Source organism: Cryptotermes secundus, unplaced genomic scaffold (genome assembly GCF_002891405.2).
Source record: "Cryptotermes secundus unplaced genomic scaffold, Csec_1.0 scaffold47, whole genome shotgun sequence".
In the NCBI taxonomy this organism is placed as follows: domain Eukaryota; kingdom Metazoa; phylum Arthropoda; class Insecta; order Blattodea; family Kalotermitidae; genus Cryptotermes; species Cryptotermes secundus.
In genome coordinates, this window is record NW_019721002.1 from 2284693 (window position 1) to 2303559 (window position 18867).

The 18867-nt window shown below is 38.4% G+C and overlaps 1 protein-coding gene across 4 annotated transcripts in view; it reads right to left on the reverse strand.

Moving 5' to 3' along the window:
* Nucleotides 1-2531: 2531 nt before the first annotated feature.
* The window catches only part of LOC111873928 (histone-lysine N-methyltransferase 2C), a 113909-nt gene continuing 97573 nt past the window's right edge, over nucleotides 2532-18867 (reverse strand). For all 4 annotated transcript variants that reach the window (XM_033755252.1, XM_033755254.1, XM_033755247.1 and 1 more), the window contains 7 exons: nucleotides 16268-16511; nucleotides 13168-13413; nucleotides 12030-12321; nucleotides 11025-11319; nucleotides 8915-9044; nucleotides 7957-8139; nucleotides 2532-7122 (listed from right to left, as the gene is read on the reverse strand). In XM_033755252.1, the coding sequence (XP_033611143.1) occupies nucleotides 7030-7122; nucleotides 7957-8139; nucleotides 8915-9044; nucleotides 11025-11319; nucleotides 12030-12321; nucleotides 13168-13413; nucleotides 16268-16511 (1483 nt within the window). In that variant the 3' untranslated portion in view covers nucleotides 2532-7029. The remainder of the gene's footprint in view (nucleotides 7123-7956; nucleotides 8140-8914; nucleotides 9045-11024; nucleotides 11320-12029; nucleotides 12322-13167; nucleotides 13414-16267; nucleotides 16512-18867) is intronic.

The following is an 18867-nucleotide window of genomic DNA, read 5'->3' on the forward strand; positions in this document are numbered from 1 at the left end:
TGTTCCAGTTTGCTGTTATCAAACAGAACAATGTAACATACTGAGTTTTTACTTAGTGACTTTAGTCCTTCTGAAGAATTAATTATAGTCCTGAAATATATTTTTCTATTCTTCTTCTACAATAGGCCATATGGTATCCCTCACAGCCTAGGAGCTGCCATCTGGATTTCCCTTACTATGTGACACACATTATCTATGGAAATGAATTAGTCACCTTCCTGTGACCTTCCTCCTGCATCAGTGGATACATGTCAGTGCACAACATACCGTTTTCCTGGCATTTATTTTTATGATATTCTAGGTTTACACTGATACAGGAATGACAGGATTTCTCAGTTACTTTGGACACTTTCCTGAGCAGACTCAAGCTTTCACCATGAATTTAAAGCTAAAATTCAACTGAAACAGTTTACCAAGTATAAACTATAAACTGTGTACACATGATCAGGAACAGTCAACGAAACAGAAAATATTCCCCTTGTCTCATGCATCGTACACTAGTTCAATCCAGCTAACACTCTGACATCCTACTGATGCATCATCCTCTCATAATACCTAATGAACTTTAGCAAGTATCAGAAACCGAAGTGGAGAAGAACTTTCACAGGCTTACAACTAGTCTTACTACAACAGAACCAAGAGGTCAAAATATTTCTCTGAGCACTTGTAATTTATTTTCTTTCTTTAGGATGACAAAACTCATTTCATAATGAGATTTGAGACTCTTATGGTACTGATACCAATCTTTTGGGACATGACTCCATGTAGCATAATAGACAGGTAAAAATGTTTTGGAGGAATCTTACTGTGTCCAACTTCAGGATAAAAGAATGATTTGTTAAACTCTTTTACCTTGAACATAAAGGTGGTAAATACCTTCAAAATGTTGGTACCCACATAACAAGCTACATGGTATGAGATCCTAGAGGCTATAACTTCATTTCACAGTCATACAAAAGAACTGACAGCTGTTAAGTACTAGAGTAACAATAAACTATAACCCCTTACCACACTTCATGATGTCAGATCACAATTCTTGCTTTAACTTCTCTACTGGTCTCTTTTAATGTGGGATACCACTTGAGGGAGTTGATGAAGTAATGGCAGTGAGTGGAGCCCCATTATCCAGTTTACTCTGTGAATAGACTAACCATGAACCCATTATATATGTAACAACTTTCACCCACAACCTAGTTACCTAGAAGAGCATACAGTCGAACACACAGTTTAACAGATTATAACATGAAAGTGTTGCATTTACGAGAATAAGCTGCACAACAGTGAATGACATGTGAAAGAAAAATGTGGATGTGTACTGCATCAAATGATGAATGTGAAGACCAGACTATTTGGGCATATGTTCACTTCCTACAATATATCTTGGAATCATACATAAACTTGTACATAAATATTATTTATAAATCACATAATTACAAAAAAAAAAAACATATTTTTACTTACATAATATATTTGTTCCTGTTGGTGCCAACTGGAACAACTATCATGTGACCCCTCAAAAAGTATCCAGCAGTTCACTTCTTTCCCCCCCCCCCNCCCATGATATTTGATGTACATTGGTGTTGCATTCTTTTTGTATGCTGTTAAATATAATTTGGGCTGGGAACAGTTAAGTACATCATCACCCAATTTTAGGGGCATCTGGGCACAGTGAAACTGGCACTGTAACTTCTACGGCAGTGCCACAGCAGACATAAGTGGTGTATACAAAACTATATGAGGACTGAATTTCATCCTTAATACTTCCACTGTAAAAGTCTCTCTTCTTAACATCAATTTCCAGGACCACATATGGAGACAGATACCATCTACTTGGATGCAGATGATAAATTTTGGGAAAGCTATTTCCAGTGCCTTAGGGCATCATAACTATCATTTTCAACAGTGATACTTGTGGGAGTAAATCTAATTTCATTTTCTGTGATGATCATTCCCCTGGGCTTGTATACTGATCTGGGACATTATTAAATTTGGAAAAGCAATTTCCACCCCTTTATTATTTACCCAAATGGAATCATTCCTTCACATGTTCACATTAAAATTATGTACATAAATATACATACACATGTTACATATCCTGCTCATTTAACCCTCCTTGGTTAGTAAAATGAGATGATGCCTCCCCACATCCCTTTAGGTTCTTGTTTCAAGTCATTTTAGACTGCCCCCCGGCCTTCAGAAAGGAAGCTAAGTAAATAGAAATTTAACAGAGATGAGTTCTATCAGTGCACACATCTTTTGCTAGTCCAGTCCCATCACAGTTCACAGAAATCCTTTTGCAGTCTGGTAAGCAATCCCAATAAAACAAGCCACTTATTAAAATGAGGTGTTGTCAAAAATCCTTTTAGTTCCAGACATTCCATATTCATTGTGTGATGTGCCTATTCGCATTCAAGGATGGATACACGAGGAAGAAACAAATTACAGACAATTTCTAAGATTTTTTTTTTACATAGAACTTCATTTCATACTTTGTATAAATGTCAATGATTTCATTTACACACAACAAAACATTCAACATAATGCTATGTATTATGAAGAGCTCTTTATAATACAGTTTCATTGATTGTCCTTCTGTGAAATTAATGAAGCATGAAAGCATGTGTACTTTACATGAAAACACAAAATAGTTTAAGTGAAAAATTGACATATACATATGAAGAACTAGAACCTGCAAGACATCAGACAGACTTTGGTTTAAAATATTACCAGGTGGGTACATTTAATGCAAACAGGAGATCATAACATAAAAGCATTTTAACTTGTCACTTTTATCAGCATTTTACACTGCCTGAAAAAGTGATAAAAATGTAATATATAAGATTTGAGGTTTTCATGGCGGTGACTGTGAAGAAAGCCATCCTCTGAGATGTGGCGCCACATCCCAGAAGACAGCTTTCTTCAATGTAATATATGTTTGCAATAGTTCCTTCCAATGAAAAACTAATAAAATACTGATTGACCTCTACATTACAACACTTTCACAAGAAAAACATAGAAACATTTAGCATGATCAATTTATGTGTAACAACTGAAGAATCTGATATATAACTGCAAAAAAATAACCAAACAAGATAAATAGTTCTCATGTACACGACTAAAATGCCTCTATAGCAGTTTATGACAGTGACGTAGATATGACATAAGAGCCACTTGTAAATGAAGATAAATCATCCAAAAAATTAAAAATTTGGTAATGACTGATCAGCTAGTACATTTAAGAAACATACAGGGCTAAGTAAGGGGGTAAGAAGTTATGAATTTGAACTTAGGAAACATCACTACTCAGACATTTATGACAATAAATGCAACCTAACAATGAGTTTAAATATAAAAGTACCCTTTGAAACGCTCATCAATGATTTGCGTTAAAGTTTCTTACATTCTTGTATGAAGGCAAGTTATGGAAAACACCATTATCACAAAGAGTGAAATATCATATGAACCAGCCTCACACATATTGCACTGGTCGCAGTACACTGTTGATGTGAACAAGTTCATGTCACCTAAACAAGCATTTAACAAACATGTTTACTTTGGCAAGTTAGCTTCTATACTTCCTTTATTTCTTAAATTTAATATATATATAATATATGTACACATAACTAAAAATAGAAAATATCCACAAAGAACTTGAATCTACATATTTTAATACAATATCGAGGCCTACCATTTTCCGCTATTCACAACACAAACTGAAACTGATGACACTTGCTTTCAACAACAAGTTTTATCAACTTCAGTTTATCACACCAACTCACACAACCATAAATGCAGTGTAATTCAAAATCATCTCCTAACATCTTCCACACTAACACCTCTGCCTGGTAAACCATAAAAATTTTCATTTTTATTTTTATATATATATATTGTATATATATGAATGTAATTTGTTTAACAAATAACATGATACATGTATACAGAACTTACAGCACATAAAACTAAAGACTGCAGTGAATTGTATTCCTTAAAGCGTTACTTCTCAGACTGAACAGAAATCTTGAACTGCCCAGTAGCAACACCTTGTCTGTGATACACTTTACATCTTTACGGTGTTTGATGCCACCTGAGGTGGAAACAGTGCACTAAGGAACTGAGAAGGAGGGTAGCTACAATATAGTATCAAATACTATGTCTTAAAAAGCAAAAATATAGTTCTAAATGCATATAATTTTGTAATGCTAAGATGAGCACACTACACCCCAAAGAACAGAAATACACGAGAAAGCAGCATAGAGTCTACAACAGGGCATGTTTATTTTCAAAACCTCTTATCAAAAGAACAGTTTTATTCAACCAAAACATCTGTATTGCAACAAACATACCTAACAATGCAGCTATCAGTACATTAGTAAATAACTGTGATCCAATGCGGTAACTTTGATCAAATCACATATCAACATGTAAGGATCTTGTTCTTTACTAGCACAAGATCAAATTATGGCAACCTCTCAATGCCAGAGCTGAAGGAAGGTTCCACTTTGCAAAGAATTTTTCAAGTCTGTTAAACATAACTGTACAAAGGATCTAATATGGTGTACAGGACACTTTTCCACCTGAACATGTGAAATTCCATGTGCAGCAGAAGGCCTTCTTCATCTGACAAGTCATATTTTGGTGTGGGCTTAGTACCTGAGTCATTATTGGTCCAATATTGCTAGGAGGAAAGGTAACCAGTGTCATAACTCTACAGCCACTTAACAGTGAAGTGCTCCCATCACTGACAATACATGTCTGCATACTGAAATGCTGGAAAAGCTGTACAAACATTTTAATTTGTCAGTAACATCACACCAATTTCCACAATAAATACCAATGTAACTGTAGCCCTCGGATATTAATCCCTGTGACTTATTTTTGTGGGGTCTGTTACAAGTTCACCTCTTCCGCAACAACCATCATACAGACATTACTGGGGGGAAAATGATAGGTGCAGCAGTCTAGTGTTTCATTCTTCACTTACAGTTATACCTTCATGGTTCTCTCATTGCAAATATTCCCAGCCATAAGAAATCTTCAAACATTAGTTTCCTTTCCACATCACCTGCAATGATAAAGTTGGATATTTATGAAAACATGGACATATGAGGTCTGACAATAAAGCTCGCGAACTGGCCAAGATGTGCTTGCTGTGACAGCAGCGGACAGACACCTCATTATGGTTTGATGACATTGGCATATCAGTGTTCCACAGCTGTGTTCTTGTTATCTATGGCAATCTATTATTGTCTGAGTATGTTTTGGTGTGCCATCACGACAATGTCAGAGCTTGAATTACAGCATTGTCTGTGAGAGAGATTTTAGCTAGGAAACAAGTAACTGTGCTGAACACCCTCCCTCTTCACCGGATCTAGACCCCAATGACTTTCCTGTTCTCAAAGATAAAGAAAATATTGAAAGGAAGGTATTTTGATGACAGTAATAACAGCAGCTCTGAAGGCCATTCCACAAAATCAGTTCCAGAATTGTTTTGAAGGGAGGACTAGGCACTGGCATTGGTGCACAGCTTCCCAAGGGGAGGAGTTTGAAGGCAACCACAGTGATATTCAGTAATGAGGTATGTAGTAATTATATCTTGATGAGTTTGCGTGTCAGACCAAATATAAAACTGTGCTGCTTACTTCTGAGAACAAGTGTTAAAGAGGTGCCAATTTTAATTTTGCAGAGTCTGATGTTCCAACACAGAAGAAAATATGAGGGCTGGAGACTACTGGCCAACTGGCCTTCTTCCTTGCATAAAGTACTTGAGATCCTGGTTTACAGGTGACTGCATCAGAAATCGAAACAAATTAAAAAAAAAAAAAGACTGCAATTCAACACATATTTCATTTTCACATATGTATGAGGTGTCATTCATCTTTAAAATTATAGGAGGGAAAAGGACAGAGTAACTTCATAACAAATGGCAACATCCTCAATACAGCAGTGTTACCAACAGTTAAACCAAAAAAAAAAACTTGCACTGTAATAGTAAAGGGAGTGCAGTGAAGGCAGATATGCTATCAGACATTTACCTGCATGTCAATTGTCAGAGATTTTCAGGTGTCCTGCCCCACCCACTGGCGTTCAGTCGCCTTCCAACAAAACATATGTTTCGGAGCTACTACTTCACATGCATCTCCACATCAGAACATTTTACAATATTAAGACACAATAGCACTTGGGTACTTAAATGTTACAGACATATCAACACACATTTTCTGCAATGTATATGAACCAGGCACGCCAATGCAGTCATAACAAATACTAAGTTTCTGCTCAACTGATCATGAAGCACTGCAAAGCCATGAATAGAAGGATTCTTTTATTTACAGAGTGAATAACTATGTACACATCATGACCTGACAAACAATATGATTTTCTAAGCAGTCCCCTCTTGAAGCAAAACTTCCACACAATTCCATTTATGTTGGATGTGAGCTTCTTATAGCAATGACTACAAAATTATTACTTTCCAGAATGTGACACCATGTGTCCAGTAGAAGTTTACCACATTTTTTAAAAATGCACTTCCTCCATCTGCATAGTAGAAATAAGACTAAGCCAAGCAAGCAACCAGCAAGCTACTTGCTGGCTCCACTCTTCAACCCTGAAGATGGGGGCAGAATGTTCCCTCAAAACGTTGGTAAACTTCTACCATATACTGTGTCACATTCTAATTATATGTACCTCATTCTACTAATGGCTGTTACAAGTGCTTACATTCTAGGGCAACAGCATATCTGCAATGTATCTATACAGAATATATTTCTCATTCACTACTAAGCCACACGCATACATGCACGCACATAAACACAAAGTGCCCAATATAAAAATTACACTACATAGGAAATCCATTCTTGCCTTAAGGCTTTAATATCGGTACACAGTAAAGCTTCTTTTATCATCACTTATACTATTTGTAGTGTAAAAATAATCTACAAGACCGAAACCTAATCATGGTTTCTCACATCGGAGGAATTGCTTGACTTAGTTATTAAGGGAATGTAGTTACTGCTATTTCTGTACCACTTAGTTCATCCATTTCCTACAGTTTGGTGCACCACAGTTGCATGGAATCTTGTGTTGGTCATCTTCAATGTCAAACTTGTAGTCATATGCCAACTGAAAACAAGAGCACAATTTCAAACATCACTTCAGTTTCTTTCCAATGTGATGCATGCAAGTAACACAGTAGAATAATACTACTAGTGTTTGCCACTGTACAATTCAGATAAATACATGAACTGGCTGTGTCTTGAAAAAGAGGAAAGAGCACTAGGACAGCAAGCTTAGCAACTGACATACCAAGTTTACTTACTTATGGAGCTGAGCCCTTCTTGAGGAGAAGCCAAATTTACAGGTACACAAGAATTTCCCAGCATTTTATGGAACCTGAATGTTCATTACCGTGTTCACAAGAGCCCTTCACTGGTCCCTATCATCAGCCAGATCAATCCAATCCATACTTTCCCATCCTACCTTTCTAAGATCCATTTTCATATTGTCCACACACCTATGCCTTGGTCTTCCCAGTGGTCTCTTTCCTTCTGGCTTTCACACCAATATCCTATATGCATTCCTTTTCTCCCCCATTCATGCTACATGCCCTGCCCCCCTCATCCTCCTTGACTTGACCATTCTAATTATACTTAGGGAAGAGTATAAGTTATGAAGCTCCTCATTATGTAGTTTTCTCCAACCTCCTGTCACTTCATCTCTTCTCGGTCCAGTACTATTGGCTGATTTTAATCCCCTATTCCCAGAAGATGGTTAACAAACCGAAACAGCAGGACCATTACAGTCCCAAATGCAAAGTACCACCAGTTCATGAAAGGTCCCTCCAATACAATTTGAACAGAAGAAATAAAAACTTGAGTGGTCATTTCAGAATCTAAATTGACATTATGGTCAACTTCCACCGGGATTTTATTGCAACCACTCATACATTACACTGACCTCTTCTCCACGGGAGATACGTCTTTTTGCAAAAATGATTATCCTGAGGTCTCGCTCCACTTCTACAATCTCGGCCACGCAGTTTGGGTTGCATGAGTGGTTAATGTATCGAGCAAGTCCCCCTGAGAGAGTAGCATCCACAACTCGATCTTCATCCAGTCGAAACATATAAATGCCACGATTCTGCAGAATAGAAAGGAACATCGTGTTCTTGCTTTGCAGTTCCAACAAACAGAGTGATAGAGAAAGCTGCACTATAGCTCACTTAGTATTAAAAAGCTACTGAGCATCATACAACATACAAGACATATGTTATAGTATAATGTATAGAAAAGGTACCGCTTACTATTTTCATTTCATGCATCCTGTTGTGTTACAATATACAACCTCTTTATTAACCGTCACAACACAACAACTATCAAGGTCAGTGCCCAGCTACGGCTCTGCTACATGTTTCGGCTATCAATAGCCATCAGCAAATACATGGTTAACATACATACACCACTGAACTGCAGTACTATTAAACTGGATACAATACTATTAATCATATAAAACACTTGACGTAAGAAATACAATAAATCAGATTATATAAAAAAACAGAAGTTGTAGTATGAAACAAGAAAAAAATTTTAATTGATGTTTTATAATATTGAATCAGTCGTTGGTTCTGTAATTTCGCACGTTCCCATGGACAAATTGGAATATTCTATATTTTTTCTTTTTGTATATAAGATTTTACAGGAGGCTCATGACGTAGATGTAGTAAATTAATGTTAACTATTTAGTCGGTGCCTCATCTTACAAAGTGCTGTCCGTACTGTACGTTGTTTACATTCCCTACATTTCCTTGCCGGTCCTTCCAGCAAACTGGTTCAGAGAAGTCAAACTTCTGCACACTGGGAGAGATTAATGTACTGGGCTATACACGCTGCAGAGAACAACTCAAGTAACAACTCACTCTGGCCTCGTACAGCTTCTCCCGCAGCTCAGAGAGTTCCGTTCGAATCACCTCACCAATATATTCTATCACCATTGTGTGACGTTCCAAATCCCGAGCAGCGTACAGACCCAAACCTTGGATTTTGGACCTACAAGCATCATCATTTGTTACTCTATTAAACCAGTCCCTAGACATTTTAAATGCATATTCAACTACAACATGCATCTAAAATTACTAATAAAACAGCTACACAGGCAAAGTACCAACAAGACATAGAAAATAATTCTCAGTTATGCAGCTCATCACCCATCTGAATATTAAATTCTGGCTGAATTAGAATACTCAACCTGAAGTTAAAAAAAATATACATGAATATATGGAAATTGCAGGTACAAAAACAAAAATGATGGTTTAGCATGTACACAATCAAAGAGGGCAAGAACAGCAATGGGAGAAATTACAACCACACGTCTACATGTAAATACTTTGAATGAAAAATATCAGACGACGTGAATACGGATTTAGGACAAAACAGGAAACCATAGAACAGTAAATGGCCATTTTGGGAAAGTATGGGCATGGTTGTACTATTTGCAGATGACACTAATATACTGTTCACTGATAACTCTCTTAGTTCTTTAAATATAAAAATCAAAAAGGTTATTGATCAACTAGAAAGCTGGTTTAATGTGAATCAACTTTTTGTTAACACTGACAAGACCAAAGTATTATTTTTCCATGGAAAAGGATCTACTTCTAGGAACAGACCGGTCATACGTTTATTCAATAGGGAATTAGTATATTCATCTTCGGTGAAATTCTTGGGTATTGATATCTCTGAAAATTTGAGCTGGTTGAATCACACTCAATATATCTGCCTTAAGCTGAGCAAGGCTTTATATCTGATCAAATCCTTACGTAATTCTGTTAGTTTACAGGTATTAAGAAATGTATATTTTACTAAATTTGAATCCATATTTAAGTATGGTATTATGTTTTGGGGTGGTGGAGGTAAAGAGATACAGTTTTTGAAGTACAAAAAAAAATGCATAAGAGCCATTATGGGCGTTGATAATCGGGCATCCTGCAGAAGGCTGTTTGGTGAGTTAGAAATTTTAACTGTTACTTCTTTGTATATACTGGAGATTTTATGTTTTATCATAAAAAATAGAATCTATACAACTCTGAACTCTGATGTGCATAATTACAATACATACAAAGCATAAACATAATCTGTATGCCCAACATTGTAATACAAATCGTTGTAAGAGAAGTGTGATAAACATGGGCATAAAACTATACAATAATCTTCGCATGGAGTTAAAGAATGTATCTGATTTTAAAGTGTTTAGGAGGAAATTGAAGTGTTATTTGTTGCATAGTGCCTTCTACTCTCTTCAGGAGTTTTTTATACGTAAGATGTTGAATTAAATGACTGTAATTGTCTGTTAATGCATGTGCTGGTGGTTTTTTTTTTATATAATATATTTAAGTATTTATGTATTCTTTGATTATGTTAGGTGTGATTGTTATTAAATCTATATATTCCCTTTGACTTTATCCGATTGTATATTTTACAGTTATGGATGTAAATAAAATTATGAAATTATTATGGAAATTGAACATAAGTTGAGCATAAACAGGAAGTCTTTCTAATGTGGATATGAATCACAGGTCCTATGAACACAGGTGAGAAATTATTCAAAACTGTGAAAAATGAGTTTTATGAGATCCTCACAAAGAGTGACAAGGGGGAATTATAAGTAGTAAAATAGTATGTGGGATCAAAGCTAATAAAACGGACAGAAAAAAGACATGTGATCAGGATGTCATCTCTTAGGGACACCCATATCAATCAGGCTTTACTTTACAAATGAGATATGGGATGACCATGAGAAATGCAGAGGAACCAAAAAAGTTAGATCAGAACAGGGCACTGGCCCAAACCCTGGCAGGAAGCACAAAACATACAATAAAGTATTTAAAAATTCAGTTCCTACCTCACAGTTAAACATACGTATAATGCATTGTCTGAGCAAAATGCAGGTAGTGCATATACTCAGCACTTTGATTTTCAGGGCCATTAAAAAAGAACAGGGACTTGAACCGGTTGCTGCTAAGACAGTACCTGGCAAGATAGACATTATTCCTCCATTCCTGTTTCATTTTCTTGTACTGTGAACTCTTTGAGTGTACAAATTGTTTTGAGTATGGGCATGCTGCTTCACCAGCCACGGTTGCTGTCGGAACAAAAATTGGTCTGGATGATGAACCTGTCCTTTGAGTGTGAGGTCGCTTCCACAGAAACTGGTTTCTCAGTTTTGGTTCCGTTCGTGCACAGCCAGTTGGATTCACAGCCAGCGGCAACTCGAGCAGAGGATTTCGTCCATACTTGAATCGATAGTCCGTCAGGGTTTCAACTCCTGTTAAAAGAAGAATTAAATATAAGTAGTGATTCAAATGGAAAACAGAAAAACAGTAGAACATGACATACCACAAGAATAACAAGAGTGGCTGTGACTACTCACACACAGACACTCGTAGCCTCAAATAAATATATGTACATTGAGTAAATAAAAATAATTCTGCTAATACTGAAGCTCATACATGAATATGAACCTGTTCCATCCAAGACATTCACAACCAATCGTGTAACATTTAGGTTAATCTCCTTCTCAGTATTCCAAGTGGCTACTTTCAAACAAGCTTCCCCACCAAAATTCTGAATGGCTTTCTGTTTCTCAATTTGAGCTACATGTCCATTGTAGGAAATGAGGAAGATGAATACAAGTGACTACAGCCCCCAGTCACTATTCACAACACTCACGTTCCATTCCGGAGCAACACACTTCTGAACGCTGATGCTTCTCAAACATCATTCCTGCTCAAATTACAATTTAAATCTGCAAGTCAAGGAGAAGCATCAACTTGGCATAAGACTGAAACAATGAATATGATAATGCCATTCACTAGAAGCAGGTGAATAAACTGTTCTGAAGAGACATGAGAAATCATACATAACCATCTTATTCAGTAACCTCACCCATGTGCACAGGCCTCAACACTGAAGTGCAATCTTCACAAAATTCCTGCAGCTATCTAGTTCCTTCCATGGTTCCTGTCAATCTCATACCTGGCAGACTCTCCAGAACTCTGACCACAGCAGGCTCTGTCAAGCCAAACAGATCCTCTCCAGAAATGTAACGAGGGAACACTTGAACGCCTTCCATCTCCTTCCTGAGGGTGGCGAGGGGTTCGAGGATTCTAGCCCACACAGCTCGAGGAGTGGTGTCTCGCAGTTCCAGGTCATCCTGACATGGTTCCTGAACTAGCACTCGGAATTCAGGTCGACCAGCAACATCATGGATTGAACAAACGTAACGACATCTTTTGTTGGGTACCCTCATGCTCCAATAGAAACGGACCTGAGAGAAGGAAATAGAGGAAATGCTTTCAGCTCACCTGCTTAAAAACCTGAACACTTAAATACTTTGTGTACTATTTTAATATATTACACCTTCAAAAAGGAACACTGCATTTTTGTAACATTTCAGATGCACAATACATCAGACAATACTGGTAGAAAATACATCCATTCATGAAATAAAAAAGAAAAGCTTATAAGTGGCCATGCCATAGCTCAAGTGGTTAGTACTGGCTTCCCACCGCGGCGGCCCGGGTTCAATCCCGGATCTGATCAAGTGGGATTTGTGGTGGACAAAGTGGCGCTGGGGCAGGTTTTCTCTGAGTACTTTGGTTTCCCCTGCCAATCTTCATTCCACCAATTGCTCCACAATCACCCTCACCTATCATCTGGGGCTGGTACAATAGGCCAGAGGTGGCCACAGTACACTAGCAATAAAAAAAAAGTATATAAGTGAGAAATGGATGTTCAAATGTGCAGTATCAACTGGGCATGGATTGTTTTTTCCATTTTGAGAGAAATTATTTGTGTGCATAAAAAGAAAATGTTTTGCCAGCAGCAGAATGTCACACTCTATAAAATGAATGGCCACATAAAAAACAAATGAGAAATATCACGTTTAAATTTTGTGGAACTACGTAATATGCACACTTGCACTTGATACGCATGCTTCAATACTTCAACAAACTCACAAAATATTTGGTATTTCTTTTATTTCTTGACAAATATCATGCAGGGTGCATTGTTTGTTTAGGGGCAAAAAGAACATGAGAAAACACAGTACTAATATTCATGTTACATGATGTTTGTGTTCAACATTTATCACAGAATCTGACTGCAAACTTACAATCTTGTATCCAATTGGATAAATATAGTTGGGTGTATGGAAGGCTTGAAGCTGGTGAGGCAACAGCTGACCCACACTCAGAAAGATGAGACTGCCCACACGTAAGAGATTGTTATGATCCTGGTGCATCACAGTTGCCACCTGACGATTCTCATCGCGATTCACATACACGCGTCGGAACACTGACAATGTTGTCAGTTCATTGTCTTTCTCATTCTTTGGGATGTGAGCAGCACAATAGGTAGACTGTTGCAACAGATAAATGCACAATGTTAGCACAAAGAAGCAGAACACAACAGATCTCCTAGCAGTTTTCATTCTAAAGAATAACAGAAAATATGGTTCACAATGAAATACATGCTGAAGGCAATAATTACATGGGAGCTGAATGATGGTACTGTCATGTATAGACGTTCAGCAGCCTCCGTAGTCTAGGGGTAACGTTCCCACCTCATGACTCAAGGCACGAGAGTTCAAACCCGGCAGAGGTCATGGAATTTTTAAGGGCGGAAAAATTCAGGGAACAAGTCCTCTGGGAGGGAATTCAAGCCGTGTGTCCCATGTCGTAGATTTATGGCACGTAAAAGATCCTTATGTCTCTAGGGGACCTCTGAGCAAAATTAGGCAAAGTTCTGCCGCCCAAGTAGTTTCCAATTCCTCCGGTAGATGGGGGAAGTATTGGGGACCACTGCCACAGAGGGCCGACCTAGCTGGCAGAACGGGGCTGATAGTGAGCACCAGTACTGGAAGGACATGGCGACTGGTAGAATATCAAAGGGGGATGCACAATAGATTAACAACTAGTCGCAGTGCATGGGGAAACCAACCCCTTCCAATAATAATAATAAGTCATGTATAGACACATTGCTACGCAAAGACTCAGTAAACACAACCCCATGGCTGCCTATGCATGAAAATTTGGTGTCAGGAGTGGGATTGGATAGAAGATTGCATTGTGTAGGGAAGTAAAACAAATGATGGCACGCCTGCTGGCTGAAATGAGAGCCAATAATGAGAAGTTTGAGGTCCTTCAAGGTATTCTCATCTCCTGCAGGGATGCATATCACCCCAAAACAGAAGCGAACCATGAGGAGTTGATGGCAGAAATGAGAGCCAGTCATGTAAGGATCGAAGCCCCGACGGATGTCAGTCTAGAAAAGATGGAGGCAAAACCAGAAGAAATAGAGTTTGGGGTGCAGCATGAGGTCCCTAAGGAAGATGCTGCAATGGAAACCGGCACAGCACTGAATAAGCGGCAAGGGAATTGCAATCTGGCCACAGGGCACCACAAAAAGCCAAAGGAATGGCCCCAGGGTAAGGGTGGGTGGGAGAAGTTGGCTGCTGCCTGCAGATGGATAACCCAATGTGCAGAAGTGGCAGGGTGCAAGGGACACAGTAGGGGAAATGTTGCACTAAGAACCCAGAAAGGACGAGAAGAGACACTGGAAGGACCAGGAATGCAAGAATGGAATAAGGAACCAAGGCCTGAGATAGAAGGTATATCCAGGAAGCAAAAGGGTATTCGACAAGACTGTCAGTCAGATTTTTAGACTGGAGATCATGAAGTGAGCAGTTTGGATTTCCAGTGGGTTGTGAAAAACAAGTGATGGGATATTGTGGAGGGCTTAGTCCCCTCCAAAATGGAAAAAGACACTGCACACAAGAGTAAGAGCACTGGCCATTGTAAATAGTTTTGCCCCCAACTGGTGAAAGTGAATGTTGATAAACCTAGACTGACTGGCAACTTACCAGGTGGTCACTTGGGATGCATGGCCTAAAGGAAGAAGCAGCAGTAGTGGTTGGAGAGTAAACATTGAGAAAAGCCGAGCCACGGGAAGGACGTGAGCTTGATCACAGATATTGCAAGCCCAGCCCTAGGAAACAAAGGAATGGTGTAGGCTGTTCAGGATGAACAGCCTTAAGGATGGAGCAACATGACGCATACACCAATTCATAGGCAACGATTTGGTAAACACATTCCTGCAGAAGCCTACACACAACAGTACTTTGGTAAACATATTCCTGCAGGAGCCTACACACAACAGTACTTTGGTAAACGCATTCCTGCAGGAGCCTACACGCAACAGTACTTTGGTAAACACATTCCTGCAGGAGCCTACATGCAACATTACTTCGGTAAACACATTCCTGCAGGAGCCTACATGCAACAGTACTTTGGGAGACACATTCCTGCAGGAGCCTACATGCAACAGTACTTTGGTAAACATGTTCCTGCAGGAGTCTACACATTACTTTGGTAAACACATCCCTGCAGGAGCCTACATGCAACAGTACTCTGGGGAACAAATTTTAGGTTGTGTAAAGATTTAGGATTAAGGGTGAACTTGGATGAATGTACAGTTACAACATATACACATGCCATACAGTATAGACCAAAATGTTGAAATTTAATACAAAGTAAACAAAAGTTCTTAATGCCTAGAAAATAAAGCAGTGAAAGACCAACGAGTAAAAGAAGAAAGTACAGAAAGAATAAAAGCTGCAGGAAAGTGCAATCAGTCAGTAAGGGATATATATATATATCGAGACCCCCATTGAAGGTTTCCTGGGAAGGAGTGGGTTTGTACATTAAACCAGGAAGAATTTTAAATTAAGGTAATTTAGTCCTAAGTTTATCGATTTGGGACCACTGAAACTGAATATTAAATGGGAATTGCACTGAACTTTGGAAATGATGAATGCCAAAGGCAGGAAAAATGTTTAGCAACTTATGTACCCATATTAAAGCATTAAGCAGAAACACGGAAACAAAGAAGGGCAGAAATTAGCAGAAAAACAGCAGCAGAGATGAGAGCTGCGCAACTACAGAAGCTAAACCAACAAACAACCAAAACAGAGACCATTTAATGAAAGAGACAAGACTGAAAAGAGAATCTCAAAGAAGGTTCTGAACATGAAAACAAAAAAGATCACCATCAAGAGGACATAACAGGACATGACAGATGATTCAAAGAACAAAGAACATGGGAGGAATACAAGGAGCTTCGGAAAGACAATATGGATGGAGAGGGAAGACTGCCAAATAACCAACCACATGAAAGTGTAAACTTCTGAAGAAGAATATTTAATCTCCAATCACCTTGTTCTTAAAGAAAACACAGCCATCTTTAACAGCACAGCCCAAATGATACACATTGGAACAGCGAAGTTTGAAACAGCGAAGGGTTGCACCTGTACGATGGCATACAACACAGTTGAGCACAAGACTCTGCTGTAGCGAGTTCTCTAGATTCATTAACGCCCCGTTCACGGTCTCATACACATCGTCTGACCACAGGGCACAGTTCAGGTGCACCCACTTGTCCACATCAAAGTTCAGTAACCTGCAAAATATTTAACAACAATGAGACAGACTGTAAACCGAGTACAATATGGGTCTTAGGCTAAAGTATGTTTTGATAAACAGCAGATTACCACTGCCATATAACCAGAATAACAGACTGACCTGGCATCAGTAGCTGTGAAAATAATATAACACAAGACCAAGCAAGTGTGAAACAAAGCAACTACTATGACTACCTGTTCCATCACTGAAATTTTCTCTGTTTAGGCTCACTGGATTATACTGACCAAATTAAAATTCTGTCCACACCCAACAATATGACCTAGAACTTGAATTATGACAATTAGTTCTTTTAAAAGAAATGTCTACCATATTCATTGCCAGATTTTAATTACACTTAATACTGAGACATTCTAATAATATCTGACCCCAAGATGATCTTCTGGGGCATTTGGACAAACAAGTTTTGTCAGTTTCATGCAGGTAATAATTATTACCTGAAATCTGAAAACTGATTATAATCAGTTTTCAGATTTCATACAACTCAACAGACTGTTACTCCCAACACAGCTCCACGCTTAAAAAAAAGAACAAGTTTAAACTGGATTTACAAGCAAGTCTGAAGATTTGTTTTGTTTTTCACTTAAAGGAGCATTTCCTTGGATGTAGGTAGATTGTGGGTGTGAGATTCCAGGGCATATGCATTTAACCAGTTAAGTGCTTCTTTTCTGTTCTTATCTCTCCCACAGTGGCACATTAAATTCCCTGGAACATTTAAATTTGTCACTGCTGCGTTTAATTCGATAATTTTTGCTCCCCTATTAAAATGCAATATCTCAATCATGTGTCGTTACAAAATTAAGGAACAAAAACTCTCTGAAAGACAAATTATCAAACTTCATGTATCTGTATTTTCATTTCTATAGCCATTACATAAAAGTTAAAATTCTGTACTTTTGGTGTCATTCTAAAAATATCAGTTACTGTCGTCACTGACTTTCATTTCTGTTCAGACTACGTGATCTCACACATGTGCCTCAGTCATGCACATGCAGTATATGGAGTGCTTCAGGTGGAATGAAAATAGAACCGGGATCGTTCTGCACGTGGAAAGAGGAAACGCGTTCAGACGAAGTGCGAGAAATGTGATATAGGACTGTGCATTCTCGGGTGCTTCAAACAGTACCACACGAAAGCAAAATTTAGTTAGACGACGCAGGGGAGTAGCCTGTACAACCATGAAACAGATAACAACAAAAAAGGTATTGTACATTGCATTTACTGCCAAAGAAGTAACAGGATGCTTTTAAGCCATTTAGAAAAGAACCGGGATGCCATCCCGCCCCACCTAAAGCCCTGAGTATATGAGTTCTTGACTGATGCCTAATGTTCAGAAATGAAACACTATCTTAATAGTCGGCTAATGAATCTGTCTAGTGACACTGTGAATACCTCAATGATAAACACAGTTTCTTAAAAACTGTACTTCCTTTGCAAGCTCAAGGCTAGTATGGATGACTGAACTGAACTGTTCTTCCAAACATCACTGCAAAACCCTTATCTTTTACAGGCTGTGAAATCTTCACTAAAACGTTTATACCACTGGAAACATGGCTGCAACTCAAGTGGCAGATACTGGGAATATTTTATAATTATGTAGTTTTCAATATCAGCCCAGCGATGGGTCCTGGATTTTAGTTTTAGATTAGGCGTGTTTTCTAAAAACCGACTTGTTTCTCTGTATTAGTTCCGCAATGTCTGGTGTACAACAGACATAAAAATATTCCAGGGGTCTTCTGAATGTGCTGCTCAGCAACTCAATCTGCTCATACAAGTTCCATGCTATGGCTGTCGTTGACATTCTCTGCTTCTGCTCACTGCCTAACTTAACCTTTATCAGACGAACATCATCATATGATGTCGTTAAAAGTTAGGGCAGCTGGCCGAATGACATCATATGATGTCGTGGATTCCACGCATGTAAGGTTTTTTTTAAATTAAATTAAAAATATAAATTGTTGTTCTATTTACATGATTTTTGGACAGTGAATGTTTGTCAGTATGTGTACGTCACGTTTGTCCTTCCAAACTAGTGCTGTCAAGTTCCATCTCACCCTAACACGAATGTCACCTTTCTTCAGTCGAAATTGTCTTCGTCGAAAATCGTCAGGCAAGCCCTTCCGATTAGGTCTGACTGTCCCACAGCACATTATGTCCTTTGTCATCAGGTCGTCGAACAAGTCTGGTGACAAAAAGAAATTGTCCATGTACAGTTTGTGACCTACGCCCTCAATACACCTGCATAGGTCCCTAATTGTAGCATGTGTCGCTGTCACGTCTTGGCTGGCACGTTTCCTGTCTTTTCCTAAGTAAACCTTCATGTCATAGGTATACCC